At 46.9% G+C, this 18,899-nt stretch overlaps 1 protein-coding gene across 2 annotated transcripts in view; it reads right to left on the bottom strand.

Annotated features, from left to right (window-relative positions):
* DPP10 (dipeptidyl peptidase like 10) overlaps window positions 1-18,899 on the bottom strand; it is a 512,154-nt gene that overhangs the window by 181,204 nt on the left and 312,051 nt on the right. For both annotated transcript variants that reach the window (XM_060262084.1, XM_060262085.1), the window contains one exon: window positions 3,240-3,287. In XM_060262084.1, the coding sequence (XP_060118067.1) occupies window positions 3,240-3,287 (48 nt within the window). The remainder of the gene's footprint in view (window positions 1-3,239; window positions 3,288-18,899) is intronic.

Raw genomic sequence — 18,899 nt, 5'->3', positions numbered from 1 at the left:
TGAGGAAACATTTATTTAAAGGGGTCCTGGTTCACCTGGATGATTGCCTTATTTATTCCCATGACCTCCCTTCCCATGTGAAGTTGGTTCGGGAGGTGCTACAGACCCCCTACAAAAATAAATAGTTTGTGAAACATTCTAAATGTGAGTTCCACAAGGAAGAACTAGACTTTTTAGGGTACAGGGTGTCACTCCAAGGGTTATCAACGGAACCGGCCAAAATCAAGGCGGTGGTTGACGCAACCCCCTCGAACCCGTAAGCAATTACCATAAGATTCTCCAATTTTCCTTCATGAAGAACTTTGCATAAGTGGCCCTACCCCTTACAGCCCTACTGAAAACTAAGGGGAAAGGGCCAGGGGCAGCCAGACCAGCGCCCCCCCCTTAATTGGACAAAGGAATGCCAGCGGGCATTGCACACTAGTAGAAAGCTGTCCCCTAAGCAGGTGCGCTGGGCTGGATTTTTCTCTCGGTTTGCCTTCACCCTTAAACATATTCCAGGGAAAAAGAATTTTTCGGCTGACACTTTCTCTCAGCTTCCCCAGCACGAAAGTAAATGGGAACCTGTAACTGATGCTATGTTCACTTCCACCCAGTTGGAGGGGGCTGTTCAGACATGCAGTCAGGCCAAGCAGGGAAAAGTTCCAACTGATCTCCAGAGTCAGATTAAGCTGGCAACCAGTGAGGAAGGGAGTACCAATCTGCCTCCACAAGTAGTGGGATTTCAGAATGACAAATTGTATTTCCTCAGATCATTGTGCAAAAAGGTTCTACAGTGGTGCCATGATAACAAACTTTTGGGACATTTTAGATTTATAAAGACCACACATTTAGTGAAAAGGCAGTTTTGGCCGGGAATAAAAAAAGGACATTTCAGACTATGTATCCTCATGCCCCACGTGCATAATGGCAAAAAAGAGGGGTGGGAAACCCCCAGGACTCCTGCAGCCTCTTGAGACAGCCACCACACCATGGTCAATTGTTTCAATGGATTTTATAACTGATCTCCCGGAGAGTGAGGGAAAAACTGTTATTTTCGTGGTGGCGGACACTTTCTCTTCAAAAGCTCATTTTATACCCTGTTCCAAACTTTCCTCAGCCAAGACATTGGCAAGGATATTCCTCAACCATATTGTTAAACTCCACAGCTTCCCAGACAAGGTGATATCCGATGGGGGGGGGGGCAATTCTGTGCCAAATTCTGGTGGGAATTTTGTCAGCTAACTAAGATGGAGTAAGGACTGAGCTCCAGTTATCACCCCCAGACTGATGGTCAAACGGAGCACACCCATGCGGCACTAGAACAATATCTGCAATGCTTTGTAAATTTCCAGCAGTCTAATTGGCGTGAACTACTCCCATTTGCTGAATATGCTTACAATAACTCTGTTCACAGTTCTTCTAATCATTCTCCATTCCAAATTGTGCAGGGGTATGAGGGAAAACCTTCACCCAGCCTCCCAGGAGGGAACAAAAGCAACTTTCCCCCAGCTTTTTCTGCCTTGTTTTTGTCTGCCTCTGGGAGTAGTCTATCTGAGTCCAGAGACAATGGAAAATACATTCAGTGTTTTCCTTGCAACTTTGTCTGTGCTGCAATGTATTTCAAAGGAGTGGAGTTCAAGTAATTTCACTTTCCAGCTTTTGTTTGGCCAGTTGAAGCTGTTGCTTGTGGAGTTGTCTACTTGCAAACAAAGGATTGATGCTCTGAGCAAGTGTGTCTCTGCTGAATGGACCTGGTGCCTAGTGAGTACTCTAACCTGGGGACCCACAGCCAAAGGGGGATATTACACCGGAGGGCCATTGTCAATCTGAGTAGACCCAGGCAGGGGTGGGGGGAGTTAAGCTTGCAATGCCCACTCATTTCATGTTTTCCTAGGCTCTGAGCATTTTGTATTTTTAGTTTCTGCTGTAATATTTGTGCTTTTTCTTGATGTTTTATTTTTAAAATTCCATTGCCAAATCCCACTGTTCCCCACCTTTCCATTTTAAACAAAATATCACAAGAGTTTTAAGCATGTTTATATTTTAAGTAAAAAAAAATTAATTGTGTTTATATCTCTGCTACATGGTATAACATTTTATGACACACATGGCCCAGCCCCACAAAGTCCCATTTATGTCAGATCCATCACTTGTAACAAATGAGTGAGACCCCTGTACTAGACTGCAGAAGCTTAAGAGAACAAGAATTTGGTTTATCACATACAGGATGAATTTGACAAACAGCACACTTAAGACAACAAAAAAACAAAACAAAACTCACACCAGAGTTGCTGTAATGGAAACTCAATTTGCATGGTGTGAAAGGTATCGTACTACTATACCATCTAATTAACACAGTATTAATATGAGATAAATATATATTTTAAAAAGTAAATTAGGTGGACAAGAACATCTTTAAGGAAAAAAAGTGTCCATAGTTTAACCCTACTTGCTAGCAATAACAGACAGCTTTCATTACCTTTTATTGGTTTCCCAGGCAAATGCTATCCAGACCAAATCTTCTTTCAATTTGTTAATTACACTTTTTTCCATTGGATCTTAAATTTGTACCATTTTGCATTCTAAACCACTGCCCACCAGCTATATGTAGCTCTGTTCACTGTACCTCATTCCTTGTCTGAAGAAGTACACAAGCATATGAAAGCTTACATTCTGAATAAAACTTTGTTGGTCTTAAATGTGCTACTGGACTCCTAATTTGTTCTATTGCTTCAGACTAACATGGCTGTTCACCTGGATTTATATATACATCTAGTATAATGACAACCATGGTATGTTATACTATCTTCATTTCTCTCAATTCAAAGAAAAGGGGAAAAAAGAAAAGAAGGGGAAAAGTAAAGGAAGAAGAAATTGGATTTATACCCTGCCCTTCACTACCCAAAGGAGTCTCAGAGCAGCTTACAATCTCCTTTCCTTTCCCTTCCCCTCTCCACAACAGATACCCTGTGAGGTAAGTGGAGCTGAGAGAGTTCTCCCAGAACTGCTCTTGAGTAGAACAGCTCTGTGAGAACATGTGACTGATTCAAGGTCACATCAGCAGGTACATGTGAAGGAGTGGGCAATCAAACCCAGTTCTCCCAGATAAGAGTCTATGCACTTAACCACTACAGTAAACTGGCTCTCAGGCATATTTACTGCTAGGTTGTAATTAAGATGGATTTATAGACATCAATTCTTTTTAAAAATCTAAAAAAAAGAGGAGAAAAGCTCAAAAATATTCCCAAAGGACCTACTTTCAGGATTAGTTGTATTGTGCACACTGACAACTGGAACATCAGGTCCTATAAGAGGAAGAAAGCACAATAGTTATTAAAGGTAAAATTTATTGATACAGTTTATTCAGCACTTCAGTAAAGAGCAAGACTCTCTGGATGTATATTAACGCCTCTGCCTTCAAATGCAAAACAATTAATGCATGTGGCTTTCATACTAAGCAATGAGTAGTCCCCGTAATGCTGAAACATCACTAGGACAGTCTCATGGGAAATGCCACAAGTCTTGGCATCATCACCATCATCTCAATTTTACAGTTGAGAAATTGACACACACAGAGATTAATATTCAGATTAATATTCGGATTATAATCCCCAAACCTGGAAAAAAGTCCAAAGAAAAAACCCATGGACATAAATGCTCACAGGAAAAAAGCCCCCATGGAAAAATGTCCACATGGAAAGAAGCCCACATGGGGAAAAGCCCATACTGAAAGAAGCCCACATGGAAAAAAGCCCCCATGGAAAAATACGTAAAGCACCAGAGATGTTTAGAATTGTGGACAACCATTAATAATATTTTGTTGTTATTTTAGGATTAAAATAAATCATATTCACATGCAACAAAAAGTGACCATTTTGTTATTTTTATATTGTTATTTTAGGATTAAAATATGTTATATTCACATGCAACAAGAAGTGACTATTTGTTATCAATGAACTTTATTAAGAAGGGAAAACAATAATAACAGAAATTAAACTCTACATAGAAATATATATTTAAATAAAATTAAAAACTTTAACTTTATTAATTTACAATATGTCAAACTTTTTAATGCTAATACATTCTGGTACACCCAGTGACCACAACAAAAGACTATGTAACCCTAATAGTAAAAGCAATTATTATTTAACAACAACATTAATAACTCAGATATAATTCTTCATTGCAAATTAGCCAATCTCTTTAATCAACTAAGAGCACAATCCAGAGGGGGGGGGAAGTCTTTTGGAAGCAGACAAGCCGATACGTGGGTGCAGGAAGGGTTTGCGCCAATGTATGACCGGCGCCGCCAGAGCAGAGGGAAGGTATGTGGGCGGGGGGCCGCCCGAGCTGTCAAGTAGATGGATTCAATGATGAGTCAGAGTTGCTACAAAGACTACATTTATTGATAGACCATTACTTTGGCTCAAGCCCTTAGCTTGAGAAGAATGAAACCAATACATTGATAGAGGAGTTTTAAGATTCACTTCAAAAGGATTCCTACGGGGAGGGGAGTAGGGGAGCATTCACACATAACTACAAAGATACATTCCAAGGGTGTTTATCAAGCCTTTTGGCCTTGCATTTTCTAGAGACTCTTCCTCCCTCACGAGGCTCTCTGGGAAAGTGCTGATTACGTTGTTCACAACAGTTACCAGTCATAAAGGAGAAAGGGGCCAATAAAGGGTAATAGACTAGCAGCATTTGGTTCATCATGATTTTACCCAGGCCTGCTTGTGACAGGCCAAGAACCCATCAGTCTTTGGTCAGAATCAGTCGAGCTTGACATACTGCCCCCCTCAAGCTGACCCCATCTGTCTTTGAGGGTGCTTTCTGTGAAACGTATTAATCAAATCAGAAGCTGATACATCTTTTTCTGCTACCCATTCATTTTCACTAGAGGGAAAGTGTTCCCATTTAATTAAGTAGTACAACGTTCCATGTTTGATGTTTGAGTCCAGGATCTCCTGGACCTCATGATGACTCTGATTCCCAATATGGATAGGTTGAGGAGCTGTTGGTCGAGGGTGCCAAAAAGAAGGGCCGGGGTCCCTTCGAAGAAGACTGCAATGAAAGACAGGGTGTACTTTACTAAACATTTTTGGCAGTTCTAGTTCTACAGTGACTTTGTTTATCACCCTCTTGATCTTAAAGGGTCCCAGATACCCATATGCCAACTTCTTTGAGGGGTGATTTAATGGTAGGTTCTTTGTTGAAACAAATACCGAATCCCCCACCTTGCAGTCCCAGGCTGGAATGTGGGACTTATCATATTGCTTTTTGTATGTCTCCTTGGCTGCCTCCAAATTCTCTTGGATCTCCTTCCAGCTCTTACTCAGGGTACCCCACCAGTGCTCAAAAGAGCTGGGTTCTTTGGTAGGATCTCCCCCAGGTAGTAAGGGGAGGCTTACCCGCATACCCGCTTACAGTTTGGAAAGGGGAGGCTTTGGTGGAGCTGTGCACACTGTTATTATAACCATACTCAGCAAAGGGGAATAGGTCAACCCAATTCATTTGCTGGTGATTTATGTAGCATCTTAGGTATGGGTCTAATAAGGCATTCACGCGTTCCATCTGTCTGTCAGTCTGAGGGTGATAAGCGGTACTCAAACCCTGCTCCATTCCCATTAATTTGCAAAACTCCCGCCAGAAGTTGGCAACGAACTGTGGGCCCCGGTCACTAATAACTTTGTCCGGGAACGAGTGCAGTTTAACCACATGGTTGAAAAACAAATAGGCTAATTTCTTCGCTGTGGGGAGTTGAGCGCAGGGAATGAAGTGGGCTTGTTTGGAGAATGTATCTACTACCACCAATATCACTGTCTTGCCATGAGAGGGTGGAAACTCTACAATCAAGTCCATTGAAACTACTGACCAAGGCCGAATAGTAGTTTCTATCGGTTTGAGCAGCCTGGGAGGTCCCCCCCCCTCCGTTTTGCTGTTATACAAATAAAACAAGAAGAGACAAATTCCGACACGTCGTTTTTCAGGGAGGGCCACCAGAACTGCCGACTGATCAGGTGGAGCGTCTTTACATACCCAAAGTGCCCGTCCAGTTTGTTTGAATGGCAAAACTACAACACCTCTGCCCTCATGCTCTTTGAGACGTATAGCTTCTCCCCCTTATACCACAACCCATCCTCCTTTTTCTGAACCTCCTCCGGTCGGTCATCCCCTTCCTTTTCGGTTTCTGCCACCATCTTTTCCGTTTCCCACCCTTCCAGCCTGCGTTTCGTTTGGGACCGAGTGGTTACGACTGCGGCCACCTGCGAGGGGGGAATTAGGGAGTCTATTACCTCCTCCCGTTGACTATTATGCTGAGGCAGACGAGATAGTGCGTCAGCCAAGAAATTTTTTGCTCCAGGGATGTGTTTTAACACAAAGTCAAATTTGGAGAAAAAGCCCACCCATCTGATTTGCTTATCACTTAATTTCCTTTTGCCAGTGAGAGCTGCAAAGTTTTTGTGGTCCGTCCAGATCTCAAATGGCACCTTAGCCCCCTCCAACCAGGACCGCCAAGTTTTTAGTGCAAAATTCACTGCAAAGGCTTCCTTATCCCACACCAAGCAGTTCCTTTGCTCCGCAGAGAACTTTTTAGAGATATAGGCACACGGTCTCAACCTCCCCTCCTCGTTTTTTTGCATGAGAATGGCTCCTACGGCCACATCGGAGGCGTCGCATTGCACAACGAAGGGCCGTAGTTCATTGGGGTGGCTCAAGACCTGGCTCACTTGTGAACAGCCGCTTCAGTTTGTCAAACGCTGCCTGACATTTTGGCGTCCAATTTAGTTTAGCTTCCAGTCCCTTCCCCTTTGTTTTTAACAACTCTGTAAGGGGGAGCATGATCTGGATGAACCCCCCTATGAAGGTTCTATAGAAATTTGCGAACCCAAGAAACAATTGGAGCTGTCTATGTGTCCTCGGGGGAGCCCAATCCATTACGGCTTGCACTTTTGCCGGGTCCATCGCCAACCCCTTCGCAGACACCCGAAATCCCAAGTAGTCTAGTTCCATCTTATGGAACTCACATTTTGACAGTTTAGCGTACAATTTGTGTCTCAACAGGGTGCTTAACACCTCTCGCACCAGCTTTATATGGGATTTCTCATCCTACAAATAAATAATGATGTCATCCAGGTATACCACCACCCCCTTGAACAAAAACTCCCTCAAGACATCATTTATAAAGTTCATAAAAACACCCGGGGGCCCCTGTAGCCCGAACGGCTTCACCAAGTACTCAAATTGTCCCAGGGGGGTGTTAAAAGCAGTCTTCCATTCATCCCCCTCTTTTATGCGCACTCTGAAGTATGCATCCCTCAAGTCCAGCTTGGTAAAAATCTTCCCTTCAGACACCGTGCTTAATAAGTCCTTGATGAGGGGGATGGGGTAGGCATTAGAGGTTGAAATCGCGTTTATCCCGCGAAAGTCTGTGCAAAGCCTAAGCGAGCCGTCCTTCTTTTTTCTAAACAGGACTGGGGTGGCGTGGGGAGCCGTTGCCGGCTTAATGAAGCCCCGTTTCAAGTTCTGGTCTAGAAATTTGCACAGTTCCATTTTTTCTGCCCATCCCATAGAATACAGTTTGGCTTTCGGTAGTGACTGCCCGGGTATTAATTCTTTAGCACAGTCAGTGTCTCTGTGAGGAGGCAGCTCGTCTGTGCCCTGTTCACTGAACACCCCCATTAAGTCCCGGTAGGCCCTCGGAATCGCAGGGACCTCTCCATCGTTAAGCACACCTTTTCCTTTGACGGCGGGGGTCGCGGCCCCCATTCTAAGGTCCATAGGTGGGTTTTGCATAACGGGTCCACAAACCTTATGGTTTGGTACCTCTACCGTATGCTGGGCTCGTGCCTGGCCACCCTACTCCCAGAACCACTGGGTAAAAGCAGGAGGGAGCGATCACGAATGACTCCTGGTCCCAATGCTCCACGTTCCCCACCGGCAGGAATTAGCTCTCTAGGGTGCAGGTTTCCCCCTGCATCACTGACCCATCCATTTGCTTGAACTGTATTGGGCAGGGGAGGGCCGTGGTGGTCAGCCCCAGAGCCTCCACCAGTTTAGGGGTAATTGGTTCTCGATTACACCCAGAGTCAACCAGGGCCCTCACTTGCATGAATCTTCTAAGTTTAGGGTTCAACAGTTTCACTGGCACAAAGTACAACGACCCAGTTACTCTCACCCTCAGCGGTGCCAGTTCCTCTGCGACCTGCTGGTTGGCACCCTTCAGAGCAGGTCGTTCTCGTATCCCAACGGCTTATCCATCCACACCAACTCGCTCAGTTCATCCCCCAGGAACGCGTCTTCTTCCAACTCCCCAATGGTCGCCACGCTGCCTTTCACCGCATCCTTAAGGTGGCCCGGTGTTTTCTTTGGGACAGGGGTGCTTTGCTTGGGTGCACTCGGTGGTGCCCATGGGGGGTTGGGGCAGCTGCTTGCCAGATGGCCCGGGTCTCCACACCGAAAGCACTTGTGGGGCCCCACCACCTTTCCTCTGCCGCTGCCCCCCGCAGGTTTCTTCACCTCCGCTTTGGGAGTTGTTTTCGGGTCCCAGCTCCCCTTCCCGCTCTGCTGCTGGCGCTGCATAGCCACGCGCTTCATATTGGTCTCCACCTCACCCGCTAGCTGGATCCAGCCCACCAACGTAGTAGGTCTGGCCTGGGTGAGGGCGCAATCCAATATGCCCGCGTTCAGGCCCCTAGTGCAGTGCTCTATTTTCATCAGCTCACTCCACCCTCTCACCTTTGCTGCATTGGCCCGAAAGTCTGCGGCGTACTCCCGGATTGATTTCGGCCCCTGCTGCATGTCCCTCAGGGCCGCCAATGCCCGGGTCTCCTGGAGAGGGTCCTCGTACAAAGCCTGGAGGAACGTTGCTACATAGTCCAGCTCCGGGTGCATGGCCTCGTACAGCCTCATGTACCACCTCTTGGCGGCCCCCTTCAGCTTCGACCCCAGATAGTCCACCCGACTGAATTCGTCTGGGAACGTGTTCCCCCAGTAGTGCATGTAGCTGTTCGTTTGGATCGTGAAGTATTCCACCTCCTCTGGGTCCCCATTGAAGGTGGCGTCCAGCTCTTGCCCCCGTTCTCTGTCTCTGGGTGCTGGGGGAGCCGCGGGTCTGGGGTCTGGGTGGACCGGTAGAGGTTGTTGGACCCTCCGGGGTCCTGGTAGTCCCAAGGACCGGGACATCTCTCGGGTGATCTCCCCCGCAATCCTGGTGCTCATAGTCTGCATCTCATCTCTCAGACCCTTGATCACACCCTCTACTTCTGTGCAGACCATCGCTCGGAACTCATGGGCCATCTCATCTTCCTCCTCCTTCGGGGCCAGTGCTTCTGGGTCCCTTTCCTCTGGATCAGGGCCTTCATTGGGCACCGGGACAACCACTATGGTGTTGATCTCCTCCGGCTCCATGGGTCCGGGGTTAGCAGGCTCCGTGTTGGCCATCTTCACCCGGCACATGTGACGTGTTAGGATGGCTTCCCTTCTGGCTGGTGCCTCATCCATCGTAGTGGTGGAAGTCCAGGGCTGCCACTGCCGAGAGGTGACTAGGAGGTGTTGGATCTGTGCAGGGGAGGTCACTGCTCTGAGGGCATCTAGGATGTGCCATGGCACAGATGGTCCTTCTTCAAAATCGGGAAGCTTACCGCCTCCTGGAATTTTTCCAGCCATTAGGTTACAAAGTAGCCAGGACGGTTAAGCTTCAAAAAGGATTCTTCTCAAAATATCAAGTAGACGGATTCAATGACGAGTCAGAGTTGCTACGAAGACTACATTTATTGATAGACTGTTACTTTGGCTCAAGCCCTTAGCTTGAGAAGAATGAAACCAATACATTGATACAGGAGTCTTAAGATACACTTCAAAAGGATTCCTACGGGGAAGGGGAGTAGGGGAGCATTCACACATAACTACAAAGATACATTCCCAGGGTATTAAGCCTTTTGGCCTTGTATTTTCTAGAGACTCTTCCTCTCTCATGAAGCTCTCTGGGAAGGTGCTGATTACATTGTTCACAACAGTTACCAGTCATAAAGGAGAAAGGGGCCAATAAAGGGTAATAGACTAGCAGCATTTGGTTCATCATGATTTTACCCAGGCCTGCTTGTGACAGGCCAAGAACCCATCAGTCTTTGGTCAGAATCAGTCGAGCTTGACAAGAGCAGCACCCCGCCCGAGGGCAGCGGCACCTGAGGGCTGCACCCGAGCCTGGGCGGAAGTGAGGCAGAGTGCGGCGTTCAGGCAAAGGAGGGGGTGGAGTTGGGGGTGCAGTCAGGCTTAGGCAGCTTCCTGAGCAGTTTGGCCCATGATACGCCCACCCGAGAGGTGCAACTTTATGCCCACAAAAATGGCAGCATGCCCCATAGGCACTCATTGAAATATAAAAACAAAGGTCGCCGCCACCACTGCGGAAGTTCGCAAACCCCTTAGGGAGCGGTGTGATTGCCTCGCCAATCCCCTTGTGCCTCGGGCTGACGAGCTCCCTTTCCATCACCCAATCACAGTCTCCCCCCTCCTAGAAATACTTTCGCTCTGGCCTTGCACAACTCAGTTGTTAGGGAAAGGAGTGCATGGCGGGAAGCTCGGCTGGCGAGCTCCCGGCCATACAGACTTAAGAGTGAGGGACAGGCAGGCATGTTGGTGACGGGTTTTGCACCTCGCAGTTGCTTTGACAGTATCTTTGACTTGCAAGCTAACTGCTCTTGTTTCCAGGTCTCCACAGGTTTCGGGCTCCAGGAGGCTCTGCATGTGAGAACTGTTGCCCCATGGCTGGGTAAGTTCCACTGTTCCCCCCTGCCTCCCTCTTCCTTTGCTCTCGGCTGCTCGGTGTGCGAGCGTCTCTGGCACTTGAAGCAGGTAGTAGGCTCCGGCAGGGGGCATTTGCTGACCGCGCTCTCCTGTGCTCCCCAGGGGGCATTTGCCGGCTCTGCCTGCTCCGTTCCCAACCCCTGGCAGGGCACGGGGCGTGTGTGTGTGGCAGCTGCCCTGTTGCGGGGAGGTGGGTCAGAGACTGTCCCTTTAAGAGAGCATCCAGCTGAAGTGCAGCCCATTATTCCAGCCACCGCCCTTGCAGGTGCTCTTGATCTCTGTCTCCGTTTTGCAGGTGGGGCTCCAACACAGAGGCTTCCACGTGTGCTGCTCCACCGAACCTCCACTCCCTCAGCTGCTTCTGCCTGTCACTCAGAGCCCTGCACAGCAAGACTGCCCAGAGCACACCAGGGAACCTGTCGCACTCTGTTCCTGAAAAATAAAGTCTGAGCTGTGCCCTTTGTTGTCTCTCCTGCTTGGCATATGCCACACTTTCCTGGGGCAATCCCCCCGTCAGTGGCCTCTCCGAGGGAGTGCCTGGGAGGGTGGGCAGACTTGGTTCTTGGGGGCAGGGACTGGGCTATGAGCCACCATACTGCCCCCACGCGGCTGGACAAGGGAGGGGGTGCCACCCCTCAGCCTCCATGGGCTGATGGCCTACCTGACTGCACAGGGCTGCTATGCACTGGGCACTTGGATGGGGGTTGCTGAAGTGGATGCATGCCCAGCGGCTTGCACTCTGAGTTCTGTGGCCCCCAGGGGAGGTGTTCCTTGCACATAGCGGGGGGCGGCAGCAAGTCAACACCGGGTGGGGGCTCTAGGTGGTGGTGGGGGTGTCTTTTGGACTTGGTCTGGCCACTCCCTGACCCACATTCCAGCCGCTGTCTAGGACAAGAAACTCCTGCACTTGGCACTTCCTGCTTTTTCGCGCATGCCCCTGGCCGCCAGCCTGCCATTGGCAGAGTCTCTGACAGCAGGAGGGAGTAGGGGGATTGACAGCCTCTCAGGCACAGGCTTTCCGCCCCCTCACCCAGTCACATGCAACGGGCTGGCCAATCCCGTGGTCCTGCATGAGCCTGCACCTTCCCAACACCTGCCTTGGCAGCAGGCCAATGGCGTGCGCCTGGCTGGAATCAAAATGGCAATGGGTTCTCTCTCGCTTGTCAGGCCCCTCTCCCAGCGTGGTGTACTGACTTTGGAAGACAACGAGCAGTGCCGTAGATCTACCCATGCCCGAGTGCCCACCCACCACATATGTCTGGATTGGGCTGTAAATTTATCTTCCACCTGCTCATATTGTTGCACAGAAGTGGCAACCATGTAATATATTGCCTCATATTTCCTCTTTTCTAGGTGACCTGCCTGTGCATTAGCCAATGTTAGTTTGTGACAAGACAGGTCCCTCTGCAGTCCATCCAATAGCAACCACACACTGGGATGACTGAAATGGAACAAGGAATTAAGAGCATTGTGCCTCCACAACAGTTTATCTGTAATAAATAACTTCATTATTTCAAAAATTCTATTATAGGTGTACAAGTTCTTTTTTTGAAGTAAAACGTAAATACATGGTGGATATGAATTACCCACCTTGGCATGCCATGTGTACAGTCGGTAAAACATATTTGGCACTTTATCAAAGGTGCCATCTCCATGTCAAGCATAGGTATTTCAAAAAACCAAGCAATTGTTTGATACAAAGACTTGCTTTATTCATAATCCATTGTTGCTCAAGGTGCAGTACCTTGAGAGTGATACAGAATTGTTCATAGCATAGTGTTTTAAGGACTACATCAAAGGGTATAGGAAAGATAGCCTCAAGACATAACAAGCATGTGTGAATTGTTACAGCTATGTAAAAATACTACTTGCAGTTGAAACTTCCCTCGATCTCATACATTCCTGCTTCTGTTGATAAGCAATGACTGGGAACTGTTTGGGGGAGGTGCCTCCTTTCTCTCTATCATCAAAGTTACAGCATTCCTACATTTTCTACCCAGAGGTGGCAAAGAGGAAAGAAAGGTGAGAAAAGTAAGAGATGAGGGGGTTGAGCTTTGATATACAGCTAAGGGAAAAAACAGTTGTCAGAGCTAAAGAGGAAGGAATTTAGGATCCAGTAAAGGTATTGATTTAATACACAGAAATAGCATGCTTGACATACTGCCCCCCTTAAGATTTCTTCCGGGGTTTATTTGGGTTCAGTTGGTAGAATTTCTTTATTAGTCTGGCAGCCTTTACATTTGAAGCCTCCACCCACTCATCGTGACTGGGTGGAAAGTGTTTCCATCTAATTAGAAAATACAGTACCCCTCTTTTAAATTTAGCATCTAGAATTTCCTGTACTTCATGGTGACTCTGATTCCCAACTTGGCTAGGTTGTGGAGCTGGTGGTCGAGAGTGCCAAGACGTAGCTCCAGGATCTTGGCATAATAGGCTGCAATGAAAGACAGGATGGATTTTACTAAACATTTTAGGTAGATCCAATTCCACAGTCACTTTATTGATGACTCTTTATTTTGAACGGACCCAGAAATTTGTACGCTAATTTCTTATATGGCTGAGGCATTGGCAAGTTCTTAGTTGATAAGAAAACTGTCTCTCCTACTTTGAAATCCCACACTGGAACATTATTCTTATCATAATGTTTTTTATAAGTGTCTTTGGCTGCCTCTAAATTTTCCTGTATTACTTTCCATTCTTTTCCTAAAGTTCCCCACCAATGTTCAAACGAGGAGGGCAATCCTGTGGTTCCCACCCGGGTAATAATGGGAAAAGTTTCCCTTCATAGCCATTCACTACTCTGAAAGTAGACATTTTGGTGGAACTGTGGACACTGTTGTTATATCCATATTCTGCAAAGGGTAGCAATTCCAACTAGTTGGATTGTTGGTGATTCACGTAGCACCGTAAATACTGTTCTAGGAGCGCATTTAGCCTTTCCGTCTATCCGTCTGCCTGGGGGTGGTACGCTGAACTCAAACCTTGCTCCATGCTGGTTAATTTGCAAAACTCCCGCCAGAAGTTGGCAACGAATTGTGGGCCCCTGTCGCTAATGACCTTATCAGGAAAGGAGTGTAATTTGACCACATGTTGGAAAAACAAATAGGCTAGCTTCTTCACATTGGGTAGTTGTGGGCATGGGATGAAGTGAGCTTGCTTTGAAAAAGTGTTCACTATTACCAGTATTACTGTTTTCCCTTGAGACATGGGAAGTTCTACAATAAAGTCCATTGAAACTACTGACCACGGCCTTCCTGCGGTTTCTAAGGGTTGTAGCAATCCAGGGGGTTTTCCTCCCCTTTTCTCAGCCATGATGTATACCAGGCAGGTTGACACATAACTCGAAATGTCCTTCTTCATATGTGGCCACCAAAATTGTTGATTGACCAAATGTAATGTTTTTGCATAGCCGAAGTTTCCTGAAAATTTACTATTATGGCAAAATTGAAGCACTTCTTTCCGGAGGCTTTCTGGTACATAGAGTTTCCCTTCATGGTACCAAAATCCTCCTTCCCTCTTTTTAACTCCTCTGGTTTGGTATCTCCCTCTTTCTCCACCTCCGTGATTAGTCGTTCTCCTCCCCATTTCTCCTCTATGTTACCTTTTCTTGTTTTGGACCTAGTAGTGACTACCCCAACTAGGTGATCAGGCGATATGATAGAGTCAATAACTTCCTCCCTTTGACTGTGGTGTTGAGGAAGTCGGGATAGAGTAGTCAGCTTGGTGGCTCCTCTCGCCGGAGTAGCCTTTTTCACTTCAGATTTTGTCCCCGACTGAGACTCACGTCCCCCCTTTCCCCCTTGCTGCTGTTGACGTTGTAGGTCCACTCTTTTCATGTTCGTCTCTACTTCACCTGATAATTGCACCCATCCCACCAGCTTGGTGGGATGAGCTTGTTGTAGAGCTCTATCTAACATGCTTGCATTCAGGCCCCTCTGGAACTGTTGTATCTTCATGAGTTCATTCCAGCCCCGAACCTTAGCGGTATTTGCTCTAAATTCGGCCGCATACTTACGCACCGATTTTGACCCCTGCTGCATGTCTCGGAGGGTGGTCAGCGCTCGAGTTTCCTGTAGCGGGTCTTCATACTGCGTGAGTAGAGCTTGCAGGAAGGCGGCTACTGTATCCAATTCGGGGCTCCTGGTCTCGTACAAACTCATCGTTTCACTGCCCCTTTCAGCTTCAACCCCAGGTAGTCCACCTGGCTGAATTCGTCAGGAAAGGTGTTTCCCCAATAGTGCATGTAACTATTGGCTTGGATGGAGAAGTACTCCACTTCTTCGGGGTCCCCATCAAATGTAGCATCTAGCTCCCTTCCTCAACCATAATGTCGATGGACTTGTAGTGGTGCCATTGGTTGTGGCATTGGGGCTGGTATCAGCGGCGCAGCTGGTTGTCTTCCCAGAGGGGGTATAGGTATTCCCCTCTGGTTGGCGGGTCTCAACACTCGGTCGAGTTGCCTTCTAATTTCTTGTGCCATGAAAGTGGCATTGGCTTGGATCTCATCCCTCAGGCCCCTTGCCATGTCAGCCATCTCATTTCTCACCATCTGGAGTATTCCTCACTCATCTGGTCCGACCTCTTCTTCCTCTTAGTCAGGGCCAGGTTGCCAGAATCGTGAACTATCAGTTACCTATGCTTTTCAGGAATGTCAAAATGTATGGTTTTGGAGTTAGGCAAATTACTGCCTGCTCTGTGATAGCTTCTCTTTCTTAAATAGCAGAAATAGTTAAGACCTCATAGATCTAAGAAGCTAAGCAGGACTGACTCTGGCAAGTATAAGGAAGGAAGAAATCAATAAACATAGTTGGAATTAATTAAAAAAATGGTATAATGGAGAATTAATCCACTGGTATCTCAGGCTCTGGGGGGGGGGGCTGTTTTTTGAGGTAGATGCACCAAATATGCAGCATAGCATCCAGTGCCTCTCTCCAAAATACCCTCCAAGGTTCAAAAGGATTGGACCAAGGGGTCCAATTCTATGAGCCCCAAAAGAAGGTGCCCCTATCCACTATTTTCTATAGAGGGAAGGCATTTAAAAGGAGCCTGATCCCTTTAGATGTGATGGACAAAACTCCCTTTGGAGTTCAATTGTGATTGTCACAACCTTTCTTCTGGCTCCACCCCCAAAGTTCCCAGATATTCCTTGAATTGAACTTGGCAACCCTATTCCCTTTTCCATGGCAACCCTGTTCCACAATTATACACATCTGTGGTGCTTTACATATTTTTTTATGGGAGCTTCTTTCTCTGTAGACATCTTTACATGTGGGCTTCTTTCAGTGTGGACTTTTTCCTTGTGGGCTTCTTTCCATGTGGGTTTATTTCCATGGGGGTATTTTTCCATGGGGGCATGTTTTCATGGGGGAATTTTTCCTGTGAGCATTTATGTCAGTGGGATTTTTTCTTTGGGCTTTTTTCCTAGAACCATAAAAAGTATAGCGTACCTGCAGTTTCTGTTAGACCAAAAGAAAATGGAGAGTATTCATCATTTTTCAAAGTCATTAGGAATATGTTTGAGAGTAATACAATACTGACCCATGCAGGAATAAACAGTGGACACAGCTTTGTTGATTGCAGCCACTAGAGCATGGGTGAGGTATCTATGTATTGGGAACACTCCTAGTCAGCTTGCTAGATGAAATTGCATGGGCTGGCAGATCTTGGGCACAAGCAACTGTCTGGTTCCCTGCCACCTAGGAGTGAAGCTGAATGACAGTCCCTGAGCTGGACACACCTACTTATGGTTATGCCCCAGGGCCCCTTAATGATATCCTCGAATTGAGGGTAGTCAGATACACAGGCACTGTGTGAGTGAGAACCCCCTATTTTTACTTATATACGGACATCATGATCACTGGTTTGGTTGCCAGGGTGCCTGGAGTTTCAACTCGCACACATCTGCGCTAAGACTTGGGCTCTAGCTTGCCATTTCTTAAGAGACTTATGTGAATGCTATAGGCCTCATTCTTACAGCAGCACTCTCTATCTCTGAATGGATGCTAGCCAGAAGTAAAGCAATCTCCCAGCTTCTCCATGCGTGCACAATCTTGGCCATTGCAGTGGAAGAAGTCGCACCTCCATGAGCTGTCCAGTCAAGTGGTTTTCAGCCCTTCTCAATGGGAGCCATTTCTAATGCTAACACCACTTGCGACCGTCTTCCTGCGTTTCCAGACTCCATGAGAGAGAAGCGGGAGCCTCACATATCCAGACGTTGCTTCAGACATCTGCATAAGGTCATCATGTTTATCTTAGGCGTGTATCCTGCCAGACTGCCCAAGCTTTTGTCAAATGGAACATTAGACAAAGGACGCTACCAGCCAGAAGAGGAAGACCAGCCTTAATCCAGAGCCAGAGCTATTGTGTAAATCTGGTATCACCTTAGACATCAATTTGGCCCTCTATTGTCATTATAGATAAGTCTGTGTAACTTGATTTAATCCTTTCAACCCATGCCTTCCCCAAATTGTCACTTCAGGGCCTCCCCTTCTCTGATGTCATGTACCACATGTCACAGTGTTATGTCCCACCTGACCCCATGTCACTGGTCCTATATTCCCTGAGACCCCGTGACAGTTCTCACTTAAAAACCAGAAATGAGATAAGGGATTTTGCCAGCTCCTCTAATTCAGGCCAAAGGAACTCATCATCTACTGGCGTACAAGCCATAGGCAAGCAACCTGTGAATGAGCATTCTGATATGAAAATGGAGACTGAGGGCCCTTTATCAGGATGGCCCACGGAGGACATCATCACTCTAACTAGCTTGGAAGGTCCGGAAACCTGTTGTGAAGAAGAAGGAAATGGCTGGCTCGAGAACGCAGAGGAAAAAACACTGCTCCAGAACTTTGCATTTCTCCCATAGAGGGATCAAACTGCCATACTCTCTAGACTGGGTAGGGTATATAAAAGGCTGGAAGAAGTCCACCAAGCGCACTGGGGGAAAGAGGAGCTGGACAGGCTTGAGCGCTCAAGGAACACATTATTGAAGAAGATATTGAAGAAGATATTGGATTTATATCCCACCCTCCACTCCAAAGAGTCTCAGAGCGGCTCACAATCTCCTTTACCTTCCTCCCCCACAACAGACACCCTGTGAGGTGGGTGGGGCTGGAGAGGGCTCTCCCAGCAGCTGCCCTTTCAAGGACAACCTCTGCCAGAGCTATGGCTGACCCAAGGCCATGCCAGCAGGTGCAAGTGGAGGAGTGGGGAATCAAACCCGGTTCTCCCAGATAAGAGTCCGCACACTTAACCACTACACCAAACTTTAGAAGAGCTTCTTCAGAAGCCTATACCTGTCCCCCCAATTGTTACAACGGCCGAAATGGAAGTAATGCCCCAAATGCAGCTAGAAGTAGGGCCTGGTAAACTATTAGAGGCCCTGCAGAATAGTGATTTGCTGGCTCGGGATGCTAATTATATTCCGCCCCAATCTCAAATTAAACCTGACCCTGTAATTGGGGAGCATTTTAACCATTTTTTAGAGGAGCATGAGATTGGCGAAATTGGCCTTCTCCTTGTTGGCCCAGCTGAGGGTTCCAACTTAGTTTCAGCTTATACACATAGGAATGGGTCAATATTAGCTGATGCAAAGGAACTGGATAAAATAGAGAAGTTAGACTGACAATTTGCAACCCAGAGTGAGTATTTTATAAAGTGTATTTCTTGGAATGTGACAGGTTGGTTTAATAAAACCCATGACCCCATGTTTTTGCAATATATAAGGGGGCATGATATAATTTTTATACAAGAGTCCTGGCTAACATCCAAACTGATGCTAAATGGGTTTATCTCCTACTCACTTAATGCTCTTTCTCCCCCGACTAAAGGCCGACCTAGTGGGGGTTTGGTTTGTTTGGTTTCAACTGCTTTGATTTGTGAGGTGATACCGCTGCCTTCATTGACCTCCATAGCCATGGCTTGCCTTTTCAAATTTAAGGAACGGATTATTTTGGCAGTCAATGTTTATATCCCACCCTATTCATCTCCTTACTGTGGTAAGAATTGTTGGACTGATTTGGAAAACTATATATGTGACCTTGAAGCCAATTATCCCAATGCACATAAATGCACAACTGATTTTACTAGGTGATTTTAATGCTCGAATAGGC

The sequence above is a fragment of the Heteronotia binoei genome, chromosome 21 (genome assembly GCF_032191835.1).
Source record: "Heteronotia binoei isolate CCM8104 ecotype False Entrance Well chromosome 21, APGP_CSIRO_Hbin_v1, whole genome shotgun sequence".
Lineage (NCBI taxonomy): Eukaryota > Metazoa > Chordata > Lepidosauria > Squamata > Gekkonidae > Heteronotia > Heteronotia binoei.
The sequence above is the reverse complement of the archived record's forward strand: the minus strand, read 5'-3'. Positions and strand labels throughout refer to the sequence as shown.